The 24,481-nt window shown below is 45.0% G+C and overlaps 1 protein-coding gene across 3 annotated transcripts in view; it reads right to left on the reverse strand.

Annotated features, from left to right (window-relative positions):
* Positions 1 to 24,481, reverse strand: part of SPON1 (spondin 1) — a 387,007-nt gene that overhangs the window by 300,987 nt on the left and 61,539 nt on the right. For all 3 annotated transcript variants that reach the window (XM_039911464.1, XM_039911465.1, XM_029060288.2), the window contains exon 3: positions 13,520 to 13,653. In XM_039911464.1, coding sequence (XP_039767398.1) covers positions 13,520 to 13,653 — 134 coding nt within the window. The remainder of the gene's footprint in view (positions 1 to 13,519; positions 13,654 to 24,481) is intronic.

The following is a 24,481-nucleotide window of genomic DNA, read 5'->3' on the forward strand; positions in this document are numbered from 1 at the left end:
CTCAGTGGAAAGAGCACGGGCTTTGGAGTCAGGGCTCATGAGTTCGAATCCCAGCTCCGCCACTTGTCAGCTGTGTGACTGTGGGCAAGTCACTTAACTTCTCTGTGCTTCAGTTCCCTCATCTGTAAAATGGGGATTAAGACTGTGAGCCCCACGTGGGGCAACCTGATTCCTCTGTGTCTACCCCAGCGCTTAGATCAGTGCTCTGCACATAGTAAGCACTTAATAAATACCAACATTATTATTATTATTATATAAGATCCTAGTTCCTGTTCTACACATAGCTCCCAGTGTAAGAGGATTGAATCCCCATTTTACAGAGGCCCATTGAAATTTAGTGACTTGCCCAAGGTCTCACAGCAGGAAAGTCATGAAGCCAGCATTAGTAGCCACCCCAGCACTTAGTATGGTTCCTGGCAAATAGTAAGAGCTTAACAAATACCACAGTTTGGGGTTTTTTGTAGTACCCAGGTCCTCTGATTCCCAGGTCTGAGCTCTTTCCACTAAACTGCATTTACACTATTGTGTGTCTCCTTCCGCATTCAATAGGAGTTAGATGGGATGGTTCAATCCCATCTCGATCAGATCACTTCATTAATTACGCGGTCCGATTCACACCCAGGATGATGAAGTGACTTGTGCTGTGTGCCCTCAACAACAAATACCAACATTATTATTATTACCTGCCTTGTATCTGTAGGACTGAATGTGCTATTGGTGCCCAAAAGACCTTTGTATGGTGAGTTCCCCCTTCACTTGGCAGAACGGGGAAGAGCACCTAAGTCCCTTGTGGTCAGGTCCGATGTCTTAAACCCACCCATGTAATAATCTTGACATTTGTTAAGCGCTTACTATATGCAGAGCACTGTTCTAAGCGCTGGGGTAGATACAGGGTAATCAGGTTGTCCCACGTGAGGCTCACAGTTAATCCCCATTTTACAGATGAGGTAACTGAGGCCCAGAGAAGTGAAGTGACTTTCCCACAGTCACATAGCTGACAAGTGGCAGAGTTGGGAGTCGAACCCATGACCTCTGACTCCCAAGCCCGGGCTCTTTCCACTGAGCCACGCTGTTTCCTCCCCGTGAGAGATCTGTACCTAGTAAGTGCTTAATGAATATTAAAGTAAATATTACTAAAAGAACAGTGCTCAGTGCTTAGAACAGTGATCAGCACATAGTAAGTGCTTCACAAATACCACTGCTTGCAATAATTATCATTGTGGTATTTGTGAAGCTGTTACTGCATTCCAGGCACCCTTCTAAGCGCTAGGTTAGATACAAGTTAATCAGGTTGGACAAACTCCTTGTCCGGCAAAGGACTCACAGTCCTATCCCTCATTTTACAGATGAGGTAATAGGCACAGAGAAGTTAAGTGACTTTCCCAAAGTCACACAGCAGACAAGCGGCGGAGCCAGGATTAGAATGCATATCCTTCTGAATCCCAGATCCTTACTCTATCCCCTAGTCCACGCTGCTTCTCAATAGTAATATGATAATTATCAAGGCTTAATGTCTAAATAGGAAGTGAACCTGATGGGATGCTTATATTAGTCTACTCATGCTGCATTAATGAAAACTACCAGTTCTGTTAACGGTTATCACTGTCACCATCATCGGCGGAATCAAAGAGTAGCATTTATTGAGCGCTTACTGCATGCAGAAGGCTGTGTTTGGGGAAGTACAGTAAAAAAGAATGGATAGAAATGATCACTCTCCACAAGGAGCTTGCAGTCTAAAGGGTGGGGACAGGCATGATCAATCTATTAGTGGTATTTATTGAACACTTACTGGGTGCAAAGCACTGTTCTAAGTGCTTCTGAGAGGATAATACAAGAGAATTGGTAGACATGTTCTTGGGAATGACCATGACCTAGTGGATAGAGAATAGGCTGGGGTGTAAGAAGGACCTGGGTTCTAATTCCAGCTCTGTCACTTGTCAGCTGTGTGACCTTGGGCAAGTCGATTAATTGTATTTATTGAACACTTACTGTGTGCAGAGCACTCTACGAAGTCCTTGATAGGCACAATGGCAACCCACATTTAACTTCTCAGTGCCTCAGTTACATCACCTTTAAAATGGGTATTAAGACCGTGAAGTCCATGTGGGACGTGGGCTGTGTCCGACCTGGATTAGCACCCCAGTGCCTGGCACATAGTAAGCATTTAACAAATACCATTAAGAAAATGAGCTTGGATTCTAATGGGGGAGACATACATTCAAATAAATAAATTATGGATATGCACATAAGTCCTGCGGGATGAAGAGTAGGGTGAATATCAAGAGTTTAAAGAGTTCAGAGCCAGGTTGATAAGCAGTATAGAATGGAGAAGGAGTACAGGGAGAAGCAGCATGGCTCAGTGGAATAAGCACGGGCTTAGGAGTCAGAGGTCATGGGTTCTAATCCTGGCTCTGCCACCTGTCAGCTGTGTGACTTTGGGCAAGTCACTTAACTTCTCGTTGCCTCAGTTACCTCATCTGTCAAATGGGGATTAAGACTGTGAGCCTCACATGGGATAACCTGATTACCCTGTATCTACCCCAGCGCTTAGAACAGTGCTCGGCATATAGTAAGCGCTTAACAAATACCAACATTATTATTATTATTATTACAGGGACAAGGGCTTAATTGGGGAAGGTCTCATGGAGGAGATGTGATTTTGATAAGGCTTTGAAAGTAGGGATAGTGGTGATCTATTGTATATCGAGGGGGAGGGCGTTCCAGGCCAGAATGGGGATGTGGGCAAGGGGTTGGTGGCAAGATAGATGAGATCGAGGGACAGCGAGTAAGTTGGTGTTAGAGGACTGAAGTGTGTCGGGTGTGTTGTAGTAGGAAAATAAATTACAGATAGTGGAAGTAGAGTATGAGGATGTGGACATAGGTGCTGTGGGGCTGAGGTGGGGTGAGTAGCAAGTGCTTAAAGGGGAAAGATCCAATTGTGTGGGTGACAAAGAAGAAAGAAATGAGGGCTTAATCAGGGAAGGCTTCTTGGAGGAAATGTCTTCATCAATGTCACCATCATCCTCATTAGTATTTTTTTTCATCATCACCACTGGTATTCATTGTGAGCCTGTTGAGTGAGATATACTGAACTAGATGCAATCACGTTGTTTTTTTTTTTTGGCTTTTATCAAGTGTTTACTATGTGCCAGGCACTGTATTAGTGCTGGAGTAGATGCAAGCTCATCAAGTTGGAAAAAGCCCATGCCCCACATGGGACTCCCAGTCTTAATCCCCATTGTACAGATGAGGTAACTGAGGCCCAGAAAAGTGACGTGACTTGCCCAAGGTCACACAGCAGCCAAGTGGCAGAGCCAGGGTGAGAAACCTGGTCCTTCTGACTTCCAGGTCCGTGCTCTCTCCACTAGGCCATGCTGCTTCTCAATGTCAAAGGTCCAAGAGAGACACTCGCCTCAGTTTGAGAAGCCGCGCTTGAATTTCATTGAGAAAACCATGGAAACCTTCTCTCTATTGTTTGCCTCTGACAAGCAAAGGCTAGAAACACAGTTGGCATCCCTGTTGAAGTGCCTCCAATAATCAAGTCTCATTTCATCTTTCTGAGAGCGGACGGCTATTCTCACATTTGATGATATATACTCTAGAGATCAAAGACGATATTGAACCCATAACCCCAAATAAGGCTATTCTGTGCACCATAGTGATGGAAATCTAGGTCTTGGTATCATTACACCTTACATGATTGCCCTCACAATCAGAACTCTTTTCCCAAATTTAACATAAAAGTCAGGTAGAAATGCATTATTTACATAGCCCACACGGTTTAATGTATCACTCCAGTGGCAGTCTTTGCAGGTGAAAAGCATCTTTGAATGAACAGGCAGCATTTCCCTTTGTGAAGCAGCAAAAGTCAATTTAATAAGAAGCAATTCAGTCGTCACAGTTCTACACAAAGACATCCATTTACTATCGCCAACCTTCATCCTTGGGGTTGACTGGATGACTTTCTGTGCTACCGAAAGAGATGAAGGAAAGAGATCCAACATAATAATGACCATCTCTCTTCATGAATATAAAGAAGACTCTGAAATTAATGAAGAAAGCAGTCCTCAATGCTAAATATATGTGGGAACTGTTAGCCGTCCCAAGCAACCTGTAACAATAATAATAATGCTATTTGTTAAATGTTTACTATGTGTTAGGCACTGTTCTAAGCACTGGGCTAGATACACTCTAGTCAGCTCACCAAGGGCTCACAGTCTTCATCCTCATTTTACAGATGAGGTAACTGAGGCCCAGAGAAATCAAGTGAGTTGTCCAAAGTCACATAGCGGACAAGTTGCAGAGATGGGATTAAAACCCAGGTCCTTCTGATTCCCAGACCTGTGATCTATCCACTAGCCCGTGCTGCTTCCGTGTAGGAATGGCAAATCCTTTTCACTGATAGTCATAGAGAACATCACTATGAGAGCTTCTCTGGGCTTTCTTCCTCTCTTCAAATTCATCTCTGAAAGCACTACGCCCAGAGCTTTGCCCTCTGATGGTCATTCACTGACTGCCCACTGAATGAGAAGGGATAATCCATCTCTGGTCTCAGGAAAAGTCAGAGTTTAACTTCCCAAGGGACCATAACAGACTTTGCAACAGCTCTAAGGAATCATGAATGCAACAGCATGTGAAGGTAAGTTGGAAAAATAAAGGTGGTATTCCTGGAGTGAACAGTCACTGAATTTAAGTGGCTTTCATCTCAGAAGGGATTAGGTAGAAATTTGAATGGAGCAATGTTTTGAAGAGGGAAGAGACATATACTGTCTATTTACCCCTAAATTTCTCTTCCTGAAATTCAATCTTTTATTCTCTCTTTCATGCATTCACATATCCCAAGATTTTCAAACTTGATGCAAGTTTGAAGGCAAACACACGTTCTTCTACCTAGGCAGCAAAACACCTTGAAGGCATGAATAGATGAAAATTGAGTCAAGAAGGCCAGCAGCAATTTGGAAGGACAAAGCAAGAATAAAATCTCAGTGACTACAAACCTAAAGTAGACAGAACAATTGTATCCTAGAGATATGGGTATTTTGGGCAATTTTATTAGCATCAACTCTGAGACTTTTTTTAACATTGAGGCAGGGTAGGATCACCCAAATGAGGGTCTATAAGCAGCATGGCCTAGTGGGTAGGGAACAGGCCTGGGAGTCGGAGGACCTGGGTTTTAACCCTGCCTCTGCACTACCTGCTGTGTGACTTTGGACAAGTCATTTAACTTTGATGGGCCTCATTTCCCTCATCTGTAAATTGGAGATTAAATACCTATACTCCCTCCCCTTCAGACTGTTGGTATTTTTTGTTAAGCGCTTACTATGTGCAGAGCACTGTTCTAAGCACTGGGGGAGATACAGGGTAATCAGGTTGTCCCACTTGAGGCTCACAGTTAATCCCCATTTTACAGATGAGGTAACTGAGGCACAGAGAAGTGGAGTGACTTGCCCACGGTCACACAGCTGACAAGTGGCAGAGGCAGGATTTGAACCTATGACCTCTGGCTCCCAAGCCCGGGCTCTTTCCACTGAGCCATGCTGCTTCCCTATGAGCCATAGGGACTGTGAGCCATACTTGGGATAGAGACTGTGTCCAACCCTGTGTCCTACCCTGTGTCCAACCTGATTATCTTATATTTACCCCAGTGCTAGTGACTCTGTCAGTAAATAGTATTTATTGAGCACTTACCATGTTCAGAGCACTGAACTAAGCACTTGGGAGGGTAAACAGACACATTTCCTGCCCACAATGCGCTTACAGTCTAGAGGATAGTAAGTACTTTACAAATTCCACAATTCTTATTATTAGTGGGGCTACAGTTTGAGTTCAACAAATGTAGGATATCTGTGTCCATTCTCACTGGCCACCAACCACTTCACACCCATGACCCTCTCCTGTTCTTCCTCCACCCCCAACTGAGGCTCTCCATTGTTCATTCCAGTTTCTCAAGAGCCCCCATGGGTTTTGAATTTTTAAAAACTAGTTTCACGATCCCAGCCGTCCCCTTCCCTGGGTGGAGGCCTCAGGGCCACCTCCGTCTCTGCGACAGGGTCAGGTCAAGGGGAGAGTGTGACTGTGATCTATTCTCTGTCCTTTTCTCCTGCCAAGACCCAGCTGGGTCCCTGTGGCTCTGCTCCTGGCTGGGTTGCAGCTGGGGAAGAACCTGGCCTCATCTATGAAACAGAAAAAAAAGAAGGCAGCACCAGGCCAGGAGGAGAGAGAAATGGGGAGAGATTTGGGAAGCCAGGAGGGTGAAAGGCTCATGGGAGCTGCAGGAAAACAAAAACTGTATCTTTAAACCTCGAGCCTCAGGGGACAGGGTGGGAGTGGGACTGAAAGCATCTGGGGAGTGGTTTAGGGTTATCTGGTGACTAGCTGCAGATGTCAGGGAAGGTCGACATGACAATTGCTGAAGTAAAAGTTGGCCACGATACTGAGGAAACACAATTGCTGAAGTAAAAGTCAGCCACGTTACTGAGGAAACACTTGACTTTCTGAAGCAATGGGCATTTAAGGGTGGGGTGGAGTGTGCAGCGGAGAAAAGGCACGAGACTATTAGGAACTAGCAGGAGAGGGCTTAGACAGTTTCCTCCATCTCTTTCTAGTGCCTTGCTGGGTTGTTGTTTTTTTTTAAAATGGTATTTGTTAAGCACTTCTTAGGTCCATGATCAACCCCCGAAATGATCAATCACATAAACCATGCATCCACTGTGTGCAAAGCACAGTATTAGGCTCATAGGAGACTAAGATTAGTCTCTGATCTGTAAAATGGGGATTAAGACTTTGAGTCACATGCGGGACAGGGACTGTGACCAACTTGACAGTTTTGTATCTACCCTAGAAAGCGTTGAACAAATACCATTATTATTATTATGATGATGATCAAGTTAGCAGACATGATCCCAGCTTTCGAGGAGCTTTCTTTATTTCTTTTAAATAGTATTTGTTCAGTGTTCCCTATACTAAGCACTGGGGTAAATACAACCTAATCTGGTTGGACACTGTCTGTGACTCACATGTGGCTCACAGTGTTAATCCCCATTTTCCAGATGAGGTAACTGAAGCATAGAGAAGTGAAATGACTTGCTCAAGGTCACACAAACAAACAAGTGGCCCAGTCAGGATTAGCACCCAGATCCTTCTGACTCTCTCCCTAGACTCAATGTAGCCAGGTAATGTGTCCATTTATTGTTACATTGTACTCTCCCAAACACTTAGTACAGTGCTTTGTGCACAGTAAGTGCTCAATAAATATGATTGAATGAATAAACAACTCCCCAAACTGTGCTCTATGCTCTATCTATTAGACTGTACTGTTTCTCAGTGGGGAGGTGGGGAAGGCTGGTGTGGTTAATGGATTGAGTTGGAAAGAGTGCAAATCACAGCTAACCTTTGAGACATCAGTGCATAAGACTAACTATCTCACTGCTTCTCCCAGCTTGGTCAAGAGTCTGAGGCAATATTTTGGCCTGACTTATCTGGATATTTCAGGCAAGAAACATTGGCCATCGAAAATATCCAGATTGTTCAGGACAAAGATAATTTGGACAAATGGATTCCAGCCTTTCATCTGCTGACAGAGAAAAGGTCAGCCTGATGATGAAAGGAGGAGGGGAAGTGAGAGGGGAAGGCCAGAGAGGCCGTGAAAGATGATGGATCCCACAGTTTTTTTTTATTTTTTATTTTTATTCTTTGCTTACTATGTCTCAAGCATAATTCTGAGGATTTTTTCCATGCTCAACTCCTCTCAATTCCCTCAGCCCATTAATGCTGAAGCAATGATCGTAGCAACACAGCTCCATTGGGTAGGGCAGATGAGGAGAGTGGAGAACAGCAGAAGAATTGAACAATTGCTCTATGATGATCCTGAAGTGGGCACAAGCAAGCCAGGAGGGCGAACTCATTTAGTTAAAGATCAGGTCCTAGAGAAAAGACATGGCGAAAATTGGGTTTCCAAAATACAGGTTCCAAACCAGAGACAGGCCCTGAATGGGATAAGTATATTGGAGTGCATTAGGATTATATGCTCCTCGATGGAAAGAATCAAGCAATCAGTGATATTTACTGAGCAGTTACTATGTACAGAGCACTGTACTAAGCACTTGAGAGAGTACAATACACAGAGTCTGTAGATGTGTCCCCTGCCCACTATGAATTTAAAGCCCAGAAAAATTCCATATATCCGAAGAGGAAGAAGCTACGGATTCCATCCACCAGCTATGAAATGAACCTTGTCTGGAAGGAATCCAAGCATTTAGCATTGTCCTTTACACTGCGTAAGCTCTTAATAAATATTACTTACGGAATAAACAACCTAGACTTCCCAACAATGTGAAAAGCAATGTCAGTCATATAGTGGTCTTTCCAGCCACACTCATCACAGACAAGTAGAGAACCTCATGTTGGCGTCATCATCTCTGAAAACCGACAAAATAGGTGTGCGGGTTTGTGTGTGGACAGTGCACGCTAGCAAAACGCACTCATTCTTGGCAAGGGTATGGCAAAGATAGATTCACAGAGAATGAGGCACAAGCAGATGGAGATAGAAATACAGTCATGCAGAGACCACAGACCAGAGACATGGACAATGACAGAGATACAGTTTGAGGGACTGACAGACTTATCCTGAAACAGAGAATCAGTTTAGACAGAAACAGAGAGGAGGAGAAAGAGAGAAACACAGCGAGAGACTCGAAGACAGTACTGGCTGGAGACAGACGAGGAAAAACAGAGAGTCAAGGATCAGAAGGAGGCTGAGGGAGAAAGTTGAGAAGGATTGCAAGGGTCAGAGACCCAACCTGAGACAAAGACCAAATCGCAGAGAGAAAGATGGAGAGATAATAGTGATAGTAAAATTAGTGGTATTTGTGTGACTTTGGGGAATTCACTTCTCTGTGCCATCTGCAAAATAGGGATTCAACATCTGTTTTCCCACATTTAGAATGTGAGCCCCAAGTGGGACCTGATGATCTCGTGTCTACCCCAGTGCTCATTACAGTACCTGGCATATATTAAGTACTTAACGAATACCACATTTAATACTATTATCATTATTGTGTGCTTACTATATGCAAAGCACTGTACTAAATGCTGGGGTAGATACGAGATAATCAGGTTGGACACATATGGGGCTCACAGTCTAAGTAAGAGGGAGAGACCACAAGTTCTAAAGGTGGCACAGGATGCAGAAATGGAAAGAGACATATCTAACAGAGAAAGAGAGAGAGCTGTGGACAGAGAGAGCCAGACATAGAAAGACAGATGGAGGCAAGTCTGGAGGGAGATGAAAGGCACTACTGCTGCTTTGCGCTGTTCCCTGCAGCTACTGCTCCTTGCATCATCATTTGTTCGTTCAGTTGTGTTTACTGAGTGCTTATTGTGTACAGAACACTGTACTAAGCATTTGGAAGAATACAGTGCAACAATAGACCGACACATTCCCTGTCCACAACAAGCTTACAGTCTGGGCGGGGGGAGATGGACATAAGAGCTATGGGGCTGAGATGTGGGAGAACAGAGAGCAACTCAGGGTGGTGTAGTAAGGAGTGGGAGAAGAGGAAAGTCAGGGTTCAGTCAGGAAAGGCCAGATAAGAGACCTGAGGCACAGAAAAGCTAAGCAACATGCCCAGGGTCACACAGGGAGTAAGTGCCAGAGCTGAGATTAGATCCCAGATCCTCTGTCCCCCAGGCCCATGCCCCCTCTACTAGGTCACGCTGCTTCTGCATACAACATATATGGCTATCCTACACTTCTGAAGGTCATGCGATTCAATGGTGAGAGTCTATCCATGTTTGCGAACACGTATGAAAAGATGCATGAGTGAATGACCATCTTTTCAATGAATTAATTGATCTAGCACTGTACTAAGCACTTGGAGGAGTACAATACAACAACAGAATTAACAGACATGTCCCCTGCCCATAATGAGTTTACAGTCTAGAGGGGGAAGGCAGACAGCTCCTAAATTTTCTATTTGCAGTGCCTAATGTAGTTTAAGATGCTCATCTTGCTATCACACATGTTCAAAGCCTCTGTTCTCCAAGACATCCCATCTGTATTTCTCCACAGCAGGCTGGTCTGCTTATTGTTACAGTCATCTCATGGTCCACAGTTTGCAATTATGCTTCACTGTGTCCTTAAAATGGTTCTTCCACCTCTGGATTAGGCCCACCGCACCGTAATGCAACCATTCTCATCACATGTCCCATCCTGTGCAGGTGTGAAGCCATGAGTGTTTCTCTGATGTGTGAGTTCTAATTTTATAACTGTGGTATATGTTCAAGGCCTACTATGTGCAAATCCAGGTCCTCTGACTCCCACGATGTGCTCTCTCCACTAGATACTGTCCTTTCCCACTAGCCTAGTTCCATGATAAGGTAGCCAACTTCTGCTTAACCACCAGTTGAGGAGAGGGTGGAGGAATATAAACTGCCTGCAAAGGCAAACTTCACTTCATCACATCCCTTCCCTATCCTGCTCCACCACACCCCGCCTCACGGTCCAACTTGCCAACTGCTGAAGAAATTCTGGACGACCATCAGAAATTCTGTCATGGCCGATGGTCCGCATACAAGGGGTCCAGAACACACAGGACCCCCAATCAGTTTCATTCTGGGCCATCTGGCAGCGGATATGAGACGCAGCCAAAGACGAGCTGTACGCGAGGCAGAAGAGACTCTTGGCTTTCAGAGTGGAAGATTCTGCCGGCCGGCCCATTTCAGCCTGAAGCATCCCTCCCTCTCATTCCTAGTCTATTACAGATGGAATTTCCTTGAGGGATCATCCTTGTAGACCCAGAATACAGAGGGCTGTCTCTCTTACATGACAAACTGTGTGGGAATCAAAGTGAACACAAAGGAATGCCACTGAATTTGGGAAAAGTTGGGAGGCATGACTGATGGTGGGAATTTCCAGATAAATGATTTTTAGAGGTAAATCGAGGGATGGGGGAGATAGTCGCACCACGCTGGAGTGATAACCAAGAGCAATAATAATAATAACTGGTTTCTGTTAAGTCACTTACTATGTGCCAGGCACCGTTCTAAGTGCTGGGGTGGATACGAGCAAATCGGATTAGACACAGTCCCTGTGCCACATAGGGCTCACAATCTTAATCAAGAAGAAGTGTGGCTTCGTGGAAAGAGCCCGGGCTTGTGAGTCAAAGGTGGTGGGTTCTAATTCCGACTCTGCCACTTGTCTGTTGTGTGACCTTGGGCAAGTCACTTAACTTCTCTGTGCCTCAGTTCCCTCATCTGTAAAATGGGGATGAAGACTGTGAGTCCCACGTGGGACAATCTTGATTACGTTGTGACTACCCCAGCGCTTAGACCAGTGCTTTGCACATAGTAAGTGCTTAACAATTACCATCGTTATTGTTATTATTATTAATCACCATTTGACATATGAGGTAACTGAGGCTCAGAGAAGTGAAGTGACTTACCCAAGGTCACACAACAAAGTGGCAGAGCAGAGATTAGTACCCAGATCCTTCTGATTCCTAGGCTTGTGGCCTATCCACTAGACCACACTGCTAAAGAAGCAGCGTGGCTCAGTGGAAAGAGCATGGGCTTGGGAGTCATAGGTCATGGGTTCGAATCCCGGCTCCTCCACTCGTCAGCTGTGTGACTGTGGGCAAGTCACTTCACTTCTCTGTGCCTCAGTTCCCTCATCTGTAAAATGGGGATGAAGACTGTGAGGCTCACATGGGACAACCTGATTACCCTGTATCTACCCCAGCGTTTAGAACAGTGCTCTGCACATAGTCAGTGCTTAACAAGTACTAACATTATTATTATTAGAGGTAAATCGCGGGATGAGAGAGATAGTAGCACCATTCTGGTGATAAGTGTTTACTTTGTGTCTGGCATTGTACTAAGTGCTGGGATATATACAAGCAAATCAGTTTGGACACAGTCCCTGTACCACTTGGGGTTCACAGTCTCAATCCCCACTTTACAGATGAGGTAACTAAGGCCTAGAGATATGAAGTGACTTGCCCAAGACCACGCAGCAGACAGGTGGGGTAGTCAATACTCTGAACCTAAAAGCTCGGCTGAGTTATGCCTGATCCAAATCTTGATTATTTTCAGGCTCAAGTAACAAGCCACCAATTTACAGAGCACTCCTCTGGACAGGGTATAATTTTGGGAAGCTATACAAGAGTTAAACAACAGTTAAGATTTGGTTCCTACCCTCAGGGATCTAGCAAAATGAAATTGGCAGCAAACACATTCGCGATGACCGGCAAAAGACAGAACTATATTTTAAAAAGAAAACCGTCCAAGTTTTCGCTTCCCAAAGCAATCCGGCCCAGCACTCCTGGCTGTTCTAACAATGTCCATGTTCTATTTTAGGCCTTCAAAATTTTGAAAGGGAATTGCAGATGAAAGCCCCCCCCCGTAATAATTCACTCATTCAATCGTATTTATTAAGCACTTACTGTGTGCAGAGCACTGTACTAAGCACTTGGAAAAGTACAGTACAACAATAAGAGTGAAAATCCCCACCCACTGTGAGCTCACAGTCTATGATAATAATATAATTTGGCATTTGTTAAGCGCTTACCATGTGCAAAGCACTGTTCTAAGCGCTGGGGGGGGATACAAGGTTATCAGGCTGTCCCACGTGGGGCTCACAGTCTTAATCCCCATTTTCCAGATGAGGTAGCTGAGGCACAGAGAAGTTAAGTGACTTGCCCAAAGTCACACAGCTGACAAGTGGAGGAGAGGGGATTCGAACCCATGACCTCTGACTCCCAAACCCGTGCTCTTTCCACTGAGCCACACTGCTTCCCCTAATAGTAGCAGTGATGATAATGATAATAAAGTTAATTGTGGTAACTGGTAAGTGCTTACTCCATACCAAACACTGAACTAAGCACTGGGGAAGATACACGATAACCAGATCCCATTTGGGTCTCACAGTATAAGTAGGACAGAGAACAGTTATTGAATGTCCATTTGGCAGATGAAGGAACTGAGGCACAGAGAAGTCAAATGTCTTGCTCTCCCCACCTTCAAAGCCTTATTAAAGGCACATCTCCTCCAAGAGGCCTTCCCTGACTAAACCCTCTTTTCCTCTTTTCCCACTTCTTTCTGTGTCGCCCTAACTTGCTCCCTTTATTCATCCCCCCTACAAGCCCCACAGCACTTTTGTACATATCTCTAATTTATTCATTTATATTAATGTCTGTCTGCCCCTCTAGACTACAGGTTCACTGTGGGCAGGGAATGTATCAGCTTACTGTTGTACTGTCTTCTCCCAAGCGCTTAGTTCAGTACTCTGCACACAGTAAGCTCTCAATAAATATGACTGCATGAAAAGTCACATAGCAGCAAAGTGACCTAAACAAGATCCCAAGCTATTTATTTGAGGTTAATGTAGACCCAACTGGAGCCTCTTCCAAAATCACATTCTTCTCCATCGGCAGAGAGAAAGGGAATCAGAGGAGCAGCAGTTCCTGGATGAATATGGCTAGCGGAGGCCAAAGCCAGGAGAGTGAGCTGGATCTCTACTTACTTCAGAATCACACAGCCCGTCCCGGCCGGCGGGGCCGTCCAGAAAACCTGAATGCGGGTCCTCCGGCGTGGTGTGCTTTCCGTGACGGCCACGGGACAGTTGCTCATGAACTGCGTTTCTTCTTCGTCAATGATCTGGAGGGAAGCAACACAAAACAAGTAAGGGTGAAAGTGTGACCAAGGTCAGCAGCCCTCCCATAAGGCTACAGTGCAGCTAGAGAAGCAGCATGGCCTAGTGGATAGGGCACAGGCCTGGGAGTCCGAAGGACCTGTGTACTAATCCCGGCTCTGCCATTTGCTGTGCGACCTTGGACAAGTCACTTCCTTTCTCTTTGCCTCAGTTACCTCATCTGTAAAATGGAGATTAAGACTGGGAGCTCTATGTGGGACAGGGACTGTGTCCAACCCCTTATCTTGCATCTACCCCAGCACTTGGAACAGTCCCTCGCACTTGGTAAGTGCTTAACAAATACCACAATTATTATTATGTGGGTCAGGGACTGTGTGTTCAAATTGATTTGCTCAAATCCCCAGGTGCTTGGTACAGTGCTTGGCACATGGTAAGAGCTTAACAAATACCATCATTATTATCATCTTCCTTAAAGATCAGCACTGGAATTCTCAGAGGTTCACTTTCATCTGGGCTTCACAAACCTGAGACACCTTAAGAGCTTAGTACAGTGCTTTGCACAAAGTAAGCACTCAATAAGAATGATAGAATGAATGAATCTCCTAGACGTCGAAAGAAATCTAGGAATGATGGAGACTTTCTATGTCAATATTGCTGGAAATCAATATGATTTTGTCCAAATAGAACTTAATGATTACTGCTTATTATTAATATTAATAATAAAGATGATAACAATAACAATGATAGTACTTCCGATTGGTACATTCCAAGCGCTTAGTACAGTGCTCTGCACATAGTAAGCGCTCAATAAATACTATTGAATGAATGAAAAATGATATTTCTTAAGTATTTACTATATGCCAAGCATAGTGCTAAGTAAGCACTGGCATAAGTGCAAGATAATCATATCAGAAAGAATCCCTATCCCACATGTGGGACATTCTACGGGGGAGGGAAAAAATGTATTTAATCCCTATTTTACAGATGAGGGAATGGAAGCACAGAGATGTTACTTGACTTGCCCAAGGCTACACAGCAGGCAAATGGTAGAGCTAAGATTATAGACCAGGACTGATTCTCAGTTCATGTCCTTTCTGCTAGACCTCTCTGCTTCCCAAAATATGGGCTGGTTAGGGACATGAATCTGGGACCTTGCTCAACGTAAGCAAAAATCATCACCCTAGACATCTTGGAACAGAAATATTAGCAGTACATCATTGTATTTATTGAGCAGTTGTCAGAGTACAATACACCAGAGTTCGCAGACATGTTCCTTGTCCACAAGGAGCTTGAATGTCTCCAATATACATGCAAAACCTGGTGGATGCACAGAAGGATCAATCAATCAATCAATCAGTCAAGCAGCAGTATTTATTGAGCACCTACCGTGTGCAGAACATTGTACTAAGGGCTTGGGAACCTCTGATTCTATGTATTTGCTATTGTTTTCATGGGATGTTCATCCCCTTGATTCTATTTATTGCTTTTACTCGTCTGTCCGTCTCCCACCATTAGACTGTAAGCCCGTCAAAGGGCAGGGACTGTCTCTATCTGTTACCGATTTGTACATACCAAGCGTTTAGTACAGTGCTCTGCACATAGTAAGCGCTCAATAAATACTATTGAATGAATGAATGAATGAATACTAAGATCTCATTTTCTCTATTTACCCTCCTCTCTGTGGCAACTAAACACTTGTTTGTGTACCTGTTGATGGCACTTTGATATTCATCCCATCCCCTCACCACTTTTGTATAATCAATCCTTATAATCAATCCATCAATCAATCGATCAATTTATTGAACATTTACTATGGGCAGAGCACTGTACTAAGCACTAGGGAGAGTATGATGTAAAAGAGTTGGTAGACATGTTCCCTGCCCACAGTAAGCTTATAGTTTAGAGGGAATACACTCTATTATTGTTATTATTATTACTACTCTACAGTGATGATACTGGACTATTTTCTTTAAGTATAATTTATTTTTATTTCTGTCTCCTATAGAGTGTAAGCTCCTTGTGGGGAGAGATCATATCAATCAATCAATCAACCAATAGGATTTATTGAGCGCTTACTGTGTGCACTTCACGAGCCCGGGCTTGGGAGTCAGAGGTCATGGGTTCTAATCCCGGCTCTGCCACCTGTCAGCTGTGTGACCATGGGCAAGTCACTTCACTTCTCTGTGCCTCAGTTACCTCATCTATAAAATGAGGATTAACTGTGAGCCTCATGTGGGACAACGTGATTATCCTGTATCTACCCCAGCGCTTAGAACAGTGCTCTGCACATAGTAAGCGCTTAACAAATACCAACATTATTATTATTATTACTAAGCACTTGGGATAGGACAAAATAACAGAGTTGGAAGAAATATTCCCCACCCACACGAGCTCACAGTCTAGAGGGGAAGACAAACTAATATAAATAAATTATGGATATATACATAAGTGCTGTGGGGCTGAAGGGTGAATAAAGGAAGCAAATCAGATCGACACAGAAGGGAGGGGGAAAAAAGGAAATGAGGACTTATTTACTGAAGGCCTCTTGGAGGAGATGGGCATTCAATAATAAGGCTATGAAAGTGGAGAGAGTAATTGTCAGATTTGAGGAGGGAGGGCATTCCAGGCCAGAGGCAGGATGTGGTGAGAGGTTGGTGGTGAGACAGATGAGATCTATGTACAGTGAGTAGGGTGGCATTAGAGGAGCAAAGTGTGTGGGCTGGATTGCAGTAGGAGGCCAGCAAGGTAAGGTAGGAGAGGGCAAGATGATTGAGAGTTTTAAAGTCGATGGTAAGGAATTTCTGTTCTATGCAGAGGTGGATGGGCAACTACTGGAGGTTCTTGAGGAGAGGGGAATCATGGACTGAATTTCATATCTACCAAGTCTATTATATTGTGCTTGGCCACCTATTTCCTCACGAAAATCAACACGATCAGGTCTGAGCTCCCCAAAGTCACCCCTCCGCCTCTCCCCTCCCCCCCAACAACCCCCTCCCCTACCTTCCCATCCTTCCCTGCAGTATCCTCAGAGGAGATCTCCTCCCTCCTCGCAAGTGCCACCCCCTCCACCTGCGCCTCGGACCCCATTCCCTCTCACCTTCTTAAAACCATCGCCCCTGCCCTCCTCCCTTCCTTAACTTCTATTTTTAACCACTCAATCTCCAAGAGCTCCTTCCCCTCTGCCTTCAAACACGCCCACGTCTCCCCCATCCTAAAAAAACCCGCTCTTGACCCCACTTCCCCCTCCAGTTATCGCCCTATCTCCCTACTACCCTTCCTTTCCAAAATCTTAGAACGAGTCGTCTACAATCGATGCCTAGAATTCCTTAACTCCCATTCTCTCCTAGACCCCCTCCAATCTGGCTTCCGTCCCCTCCACTCTACCGAGACTGCTCTCTCTAAGGTCACCCATGACCTCCTTCTTGCCAAATCCAATGGCTCCTACTCCATTCTGATCCTCCTTGACCTCTCTGCTGCCTTTGACACTGTCGACCATCCCCTCCTCCTCCATACCTTATCTCACCTTGGCTTCACGGACTCTGTCCTCTCCTGGTTCTCCTCTTACCTCTCTGGCCGATCATTCTCGGTCTCCTACGCCGGAGCCTCCTCCCCCTCCCATCCTTTAACTGTTGGAGTTCCTCAAGGGTCAGTTCTTGGCCCTCTTCTGTTCTCCATTTACACTCACTCCCTCGGTGAACTCATCCGCTCTCACGGCTTTGACTACCATCTCTACGCAGATGACACGCAGATCTACATCTCCGCCCCTGTCCTCTCCCCCTCCCTTCAGGCTCGCATCTCCTCCCGCCTCCGGGACGTCTCCACCTGGATGTCGGCCCGCCACCTAAAACTCAACATGAGCAAGACTGAGCTCCTCATCTTCCCTCCCAAGCCCGGTCCGCTCCCAGACTTCTCCATCACCGTGGATGGCACGACCATCCTTCCCGTCCCGCAGGCCCGCAATCTCGGTGTCATCCTTGACTCGTCCCTCTCGTTCACCCCACACATCCTATCCGTTACCAAGACCTGCCGGTTTCACCTCTACAATATAGCCAAGATCCGCCCTTTCCTCTCCACCCAAACGGCTACCTTACTATTACGGGCTCTCGTTATATCCCGGCTAGACTACTGTGTCAGCCTTCTCTCTGACCTCCCTTCCTCCTCTCTCGCCCCGCTCCGGTCTATTCTTCACTCCGCTGCCCGGCTCAACTTCCTGCAGAAACGATCTGGGCATGTCACTCCCCTTCTTAAACAACTCCAGTGGTTGCCTATCGACCTCCGCTCCAAACAAAAACTCCTCACTCTAGGCTTCAAGGCTCTCCATCACCTTGCCCCTTCCTACCTCTCCTCCCTTCTCTCTTTCTACCGCCCACCCCGCACGCTCCGCTCCTCTGCCGCCCACCTCCTCGCCGTCCCTCGGTCTCGCCTATCCCGCCGTCGACCCCTGGGTCACGTCCTCCCGCGGTCCTGGAACGCCCTCCCTCCTCACCTCCGCCAAACTGATTCTCTTTCCCTCTTCAAAACCTTACTTAAAAATCACCTCCTCCAAGAGGCCTTCCCAGACTGAGCTCCTCTTCCCCCTCTACTCCCTCTGCCATCCCCCCTTTACCTCTCCGCAGCTAAAGCCTCATTTTCCCCTTTTCCCTCTGCTCCTCCACCTCTCCCTTCCCATCCCCACAGCACTGTACCCGTCCGCTCAACTGTATATATTTTCGTTACCCTATTTATTTTGTTAATGAATTGTACATCGCCTTGATTCTATTTAGTTGCCATTGTTTTTATGAGATGTTCTTCCCCTTGACGCTGTTTAGTGCCATTGTTCTTGTCTGTCCGTCTCCCCCGATTAGACTGTAAGCCCGTCAAACGGCAGGGACTGTCTCTATCTGTTGCCGACTTGTTCATCCCAAGCGCTTAGTACAGTGCTCCGCACATAGTAGGCGCTCAATAAATACTATTGAATGAATGAATGAAAAGTGCTTAGTACAGTGCTCTTTACACAGTAAGCACTGAATAAATACCACTGATTGATGGATTGACTGATTGGGAGAGTACAGTACAACAGAATTGGTCGAAATGATCCATGCTCTCAAGGCACTTACCATCCTAATAAGGGAGACAGACATTAAAATAAATTATAGGTAAATGAAGCAATAAGGATATGTACATAATAATAATAATACTGGAATTTGTTAAGTACTTACTATGTACCAGGCACTGTACTAATTGCTGGGGTAGATACAAGTTAATCAGGGTGGACACAGTCCCTGTCACATGTGGAGCTCACAGCTTCAATCCCCATTTTACAGATGAGGGAACTGAGGCACAAAGAAGTATTTGTGCAGACAAGTGGTGGAGCCAGAATTACAACACATGGCCTTCTGACTCCCAGGCCCAGTCTCTATTCATTATGCCATGCTGCTTCATATAAGTTCTGTGGAGACAATTTTGTATCATTTTTGCAGGGGGGCAATATTTGTTAAGTGCGTACTGTGTGCCAGCCACTGTACTGAGTGCTGGGGTACATAAAAGCTAATCAGGTTGGACACATTTTACGGATGAGGCACAGGGAAGTTAAGGGATTTGTCCAAGGTCACACAGCAGATCAGTGGCAATGACAGGGTTAGACTGAGCTTCCCCTTTTCCCTCTGCTCCTTCTGCTCCCTCTCTGCTCCCCCTCCATCCTCTGCTCCCTCCCCCTTCCCTCCTTCACCTCCACTCAGCTAAGCCCCCTTTGCCTCTGCTCCTCCCCCTCTCCCTCCCCCTACCCTCAGCACTGTGCTCATTTGTATATATTTTTATTCCCCTATTTATTTTTTTAATAAGGTGTACATCCCCTTGATTCTATTTATCGTGATTATGTTGTCTTGTTTTTGTCTGTCTCCCCCGATTAGACTGTAAGCCCATCATTGGGCAGGAATTTTCCCTGTCTGTTGCCAAATTGTATATTCCAGGCGCTTAGTACAATGCTCTGCACATAGTAAGCGCTCAATAAATACTACTGAATGAACTAAGTTCCTTCTGACTCCCAGGCCGATGCACTATCCATTAGGCCACGCTGCTTCTCTATTATGGAAATAGGTCAGATCTTGTGGTCTGGGACTGCCCCTTTGGGCTCAAATGAGGTAGCAACGAGTTCAAGCATTGTCCGATTAGATGCTGGTGAAGGGGTGACCCTGCCTTTCGAGAAGGACCACTGTGACTGAAACCCTGACCCCTCAAGTGCTCCAACCCTCCTGCATGATATTCCAGGTGACGTCGCAAACTCCCAGGGACAACTCGGAGAAAGCCACCCCTGCCTCAAATATCTTAGCCCAGCTCAGTTACCTAATTGCTGCTCAAAAACTCACAGACATAGAAGATGCAGCTTTCTCCTTCAAAAGTATGATTCTCACTGAATCAGTTGTATTTACTGAGTGCTGACTGCTGTGCAGAGCTCTGTACTAAGCGTTTGGAAGAGTACAAAATAACAGAGTTGGTAAATATATTCCCTGCCCACTGCGAGTTTACAGTCTAGAGACATGCTTACACAACTCAGTGGCTCCAATTCTAGTCCGTTCTAGTAAAACCTTTGGATGCGTTGGTAAACCCTCTGCTATATATCATTTTTTTCCCTGTAAAGTTTAGAATGCAGACACATTTATGAAAACTCAGAATCATGCCCGTTCCTATAAAAATTTCAGCTATGTAAACACCACTGTAAGCTGTCACTAACACTCCTGTCTGACTTTATCAAAGTTTGGGCGGTGAGATTGAAAACTCCACAAGGGCAGTGATTTTTGCCTTCTAGTCTATTGTACTCTCTCAGTGTCCTTGTACAGGGAACTGCACAGAGTAGACACTCAGTCAAGGAATACTAATTGATTCGTTGACAAAAACACGACTGTAAACATTCAACACCATTCCTGCCCCATAAAAGTCGAGGGTATGTAAACAATTCTGTGAACTGTCTGCATCGTTCTTTCCTCTATAAAACTTTAAGATCCGTACACGGTCCTCGAAGCAATCTTCATCATTCTCTTTTCAGGGGTGATTTTTCACTGGCATTTCTTAGTAAATGGAGTCTCTTTTTCCACTGTCCACTTCTCCTCACATCTCACCTCATCTTGTATATATTTCCCAAGTGTGATTAGTGTGTGAATTAAAATCCCTCGGGTTCGTGCGGGCAGGGAGGAGGGAGAAGGGCACAGAACTGGATTAGTATTGCCCAAGGGTTGTGACTCCAGTTACAGCTCCACGCACACGAGGTAATATAATTCTCACTTGGCTAAATGGGACTTATCTTCCCGAGAATGTCATTCTCCAACCCACAGTGATTTATGAACCCAGCAACATTATTATGTTACAGAAGAGAAGAAGATCAATCACGTATGTTTAAAGCTACATTCGTGGCATGAGTTTGCGTCTACGTATTCAGATGCTATTGAGCAAGTTGTTCTCGATCAGCGAGACCTTGCCCTTTTATCCGAGGATCAAGGGCTGACCAGTTAAGGCAGCTACCCCCTTCAATGTCGCCCACCTCAGAAAGCTCATGTCCCCCTTAGGGGATTCAATCATTTAGGGCAAGATGGACCAGTGGTAGAGGACTGTGAAGCCAGGATGAACCAGCATGGTCCAGAGGGTAGACTACGGGTCTGGGAGTCAAAGGATCTGGGTTTTAATCCCTGCTCCACCACAGGCCTGCTGTGTGACTTTGGGCAATTCACTTAACTTCTCTGGGCCTCAGTTACCCCCTCCGTACAATGGGATTTAAGAGTGTGCCCAACCTGATCAACTCGTACCTACCCTAATGCTTAGAACAGTGCTTGGCACATTGTAAGCACTTAACTCCCAATCGTAAGCTCCTTTATTTTTTTAATGGTATTTGTTAAATGCTTACTATGTGCCAGACATTATATTAAGCACTTGGGGGGAGTGCAATATGATAGCGTTTGAAGTTACATTCCCTGCTAACAACGAGCTTACGGTCTAGAAGCAGGATGGATAGTGTGGTCACAGCAAAGGTCCGGTAGTCAGAAGATCATGGGTTTGAATCCCAGATCTGCCACTTGTCTGCTGTGTGACCTTGGGCAAATCACCTACTTCCTCTGTGCCTCAGTTACCTCAGCTGTAAAATGGAGATTAAGACTGTGTGCCCCATATAAGACAGGGTCTGTACCCAACCTGATTTACCTGTATCCACCCCAGTCCTTAGTACAGTGCCTGGCACATAATAAGTGCTTCACAAATAGCACGATTATCATTATCATTATTGTTGTTGTTGTTAGTATTAGAGGGGGAGACAGACTTTAAAATGAAGAAATGTTTCGAATAAGCACATAAGCGGTGTGCAGCAGAGGGTGAAGTGAAGATGAAGTGCTTAAAAGAGACAGATCCAATGACACAGAAGGGAGAGGGAGTAGGGGAAATGGGGAGTTAGTCAGGGAAGGCCTCTCAGAGGAGATGTGACCTTAATAAGCCCCAGACAGCAGATCCAATAGACCCTGGAACACAGAACGATATAATCTAATGTGATCACCTGACCTACAATGACTCAGAGGATCTATAGTGACTCTCTATGATTTAAAAATCCCTTGAGCTGGAATGTATAATAATTATGGCTGCAGAATGTCATGATAAAGTATTAAAAATGAGGCACTGAAAACACCATAAACCTAGGAGAGGCATCATCCTGACAATTGCTTTAAATACCTTTTACAGTCTTTTCCTTTAAATCTGTCAGGAGTCTCTGGCCTTTAATTCTACCCTACAAACCTGGCAACAGAAGTAACTCAAGAAGCTACAGTTGCTGCAGAAGCAGCCACTTCTCAGCTAACATGTGGCTTCTGGATTTCACTGTTGGGTGGAAGAAGGCATTGAGTAGGAGATCTGGGTTCAAATCTCTGGAACCAGAAGAAAGATTCTCTGCCAGTTGACTGCTGTGTGACTTTGGGGAAATCACTTCACTTCTCTGGGCCTCAGTTACCTCATCTGCAAAATGGGGATTAAGACTATGAGCAGGGACTGTGTCCACCCTGATTAGCTTGTTTTTACCCCCGTGCTTAGTACAGAGCTTAACAAAAACCATTAAAAAACCAAAACGAAACAAAACTCTCCAGACAGTGCAGAAAGCTGATGCAGAGCACACAGTAAGCTCTCTCAGTTTCACCCACTGCCTTTTTTTTTTTGGTATTTGCTAAGTGCTTACTAAGTGCCAGACACTGTTCTAAGCACTGGGGTAAATACAAAGCTAATCAATTTGGACACAGTCCATGTCCTACGTGGAGTTCACAATCTCTATCCGCATTTTACAGATGAGGTAACAGAGTCACAGAAGTGAAGGGACTTGCGCCAGGCCACATAGCAGACAAATGGTGGAACCAGGATTAGAACCCAGGTCCTCTGACTTCTGGGCCTGTGCTCTATCCACTAGGCCATTTTGCTTCTTCTGAGCTTTCCTTCCAGATCTCCCAACTCTTATGCCACCTCCTCCTCAGGAAATGTTCTAATTTGTGAAGGATGAGGGGTAATGTGTTTGGATGCCATCTGGCTGATGACCACACAAATGTATAGCCTTATTTTGAGAAAAACAAGCCTTTCTGACCCTCCCTCCTCCACTCTACTACCCTCATCTAGCTAGGGCCCATATCCTTGTTCTCCTACAAACCCTGCTACCCTGGGCTGAACGAAAAAAGTAATTTGCAACTCTCAATATCTTCTTTTTCTCTACTTTGTCTTTTTCAGTCTTCTCTCTCCCAAAACAAAATTATGAGATGAGGAGAGAAAGAAGTTCAGGGCTTTAGATATCTCTAGCATCCTCTTCTTCTTCATCACAGTCATCTCTGTGAAGAAAATTGGCTGAAATGCCCCTTTAGACTGTAAGCCTAGTATGGGCAGCTAACCTGTCTGCCAATTCTGTTCTTTCATCCTCTTCCAAGCTCTTAGTATAGTGTTCTGCATACAGTAAACTCTTAAGATACTGACTGATTGGTTGATTGTGTGCCAAGATGCGTTACAATGTTCAGAAGAAGGAAAAGGTCTTATTCCTGAATTCAGGGATGACAAGCCAATATGAATTGATGGGTGTCCAATAGTTAAAATAATTAAATGCAAATGGGTAAATAAATCAATAACAAATGAATGAACAGTCTAAAGGTGGAGGCAAGAACATGTTAACTGACAACTGTACACTAAAATAATGCAGACAGTGACATAAGTAAAACATAAGTAGTTCTTGAATCACTACAAATATTCATGTAATTGTCCTTCAGATATGGAATAGTTCCTTTGGCAAGGATTTTTTTCATTAATACGTGTAGGTGTGGTTGATAATAGGCAAATACTTCATTCATTCACTCATTCAGTGAGTCATTCAGTAGTGTTTATTAAGCACTCGTGTGGAGAGCATTGTAAAGAGCACTTGGGAGTGTATAACAGAACAATAAACAGACAGATCCCCTGCCTATAATGATCTTACAGTCAAGACAACTTTGAGTATAAGTCTGGAGGACTTATACATAAATACGTAGCCCAATGTGCTGAGTTGGTCAGGGAATGGCATGACAGAGAAAGAAAGTCATTTGAAAATGGTTCCCCTATTTGGACACAACTCCCCAGTCCACTTCAATGCTGATTCTTCCCATCCTCTGTGTGCTGGTTCACTTCAATGCTGATTCTTCCCATCCCCTGTGTGCTGGTTTGTTTGAACTAAAGTATTTCCACTTCGCCCCCACGTTATTTCGGGAACTGGTAGAGATCCTGTAGGCTCTGGCAGAGTTGGGTGTCTGAGTTCATCTCTGGGCAAAGTCCACCTGTCAGAGAAGTCTTTGGCCTCTCCATGCCAAGCAGCCTAATCCGGCT

The sequence above is a fragment of the Ornithorhynchus anatinus genome, chromosome 3 (genome assembly GCF_004115215.2).
Source record: "Ornithorhynchus anatinus isolate Pmale09 chromosome 3, mOrnAna1.pri.v4, whole genome shotgun sequence".
Taxonomy (NCBI): domain Eukaryota; kingdom Metazoa; phylum Chordata; class Mammalia; order Monotremata; family Ornithorhynchidae; genus Ornithorhynchus; species Ornithorhynchus anatinus.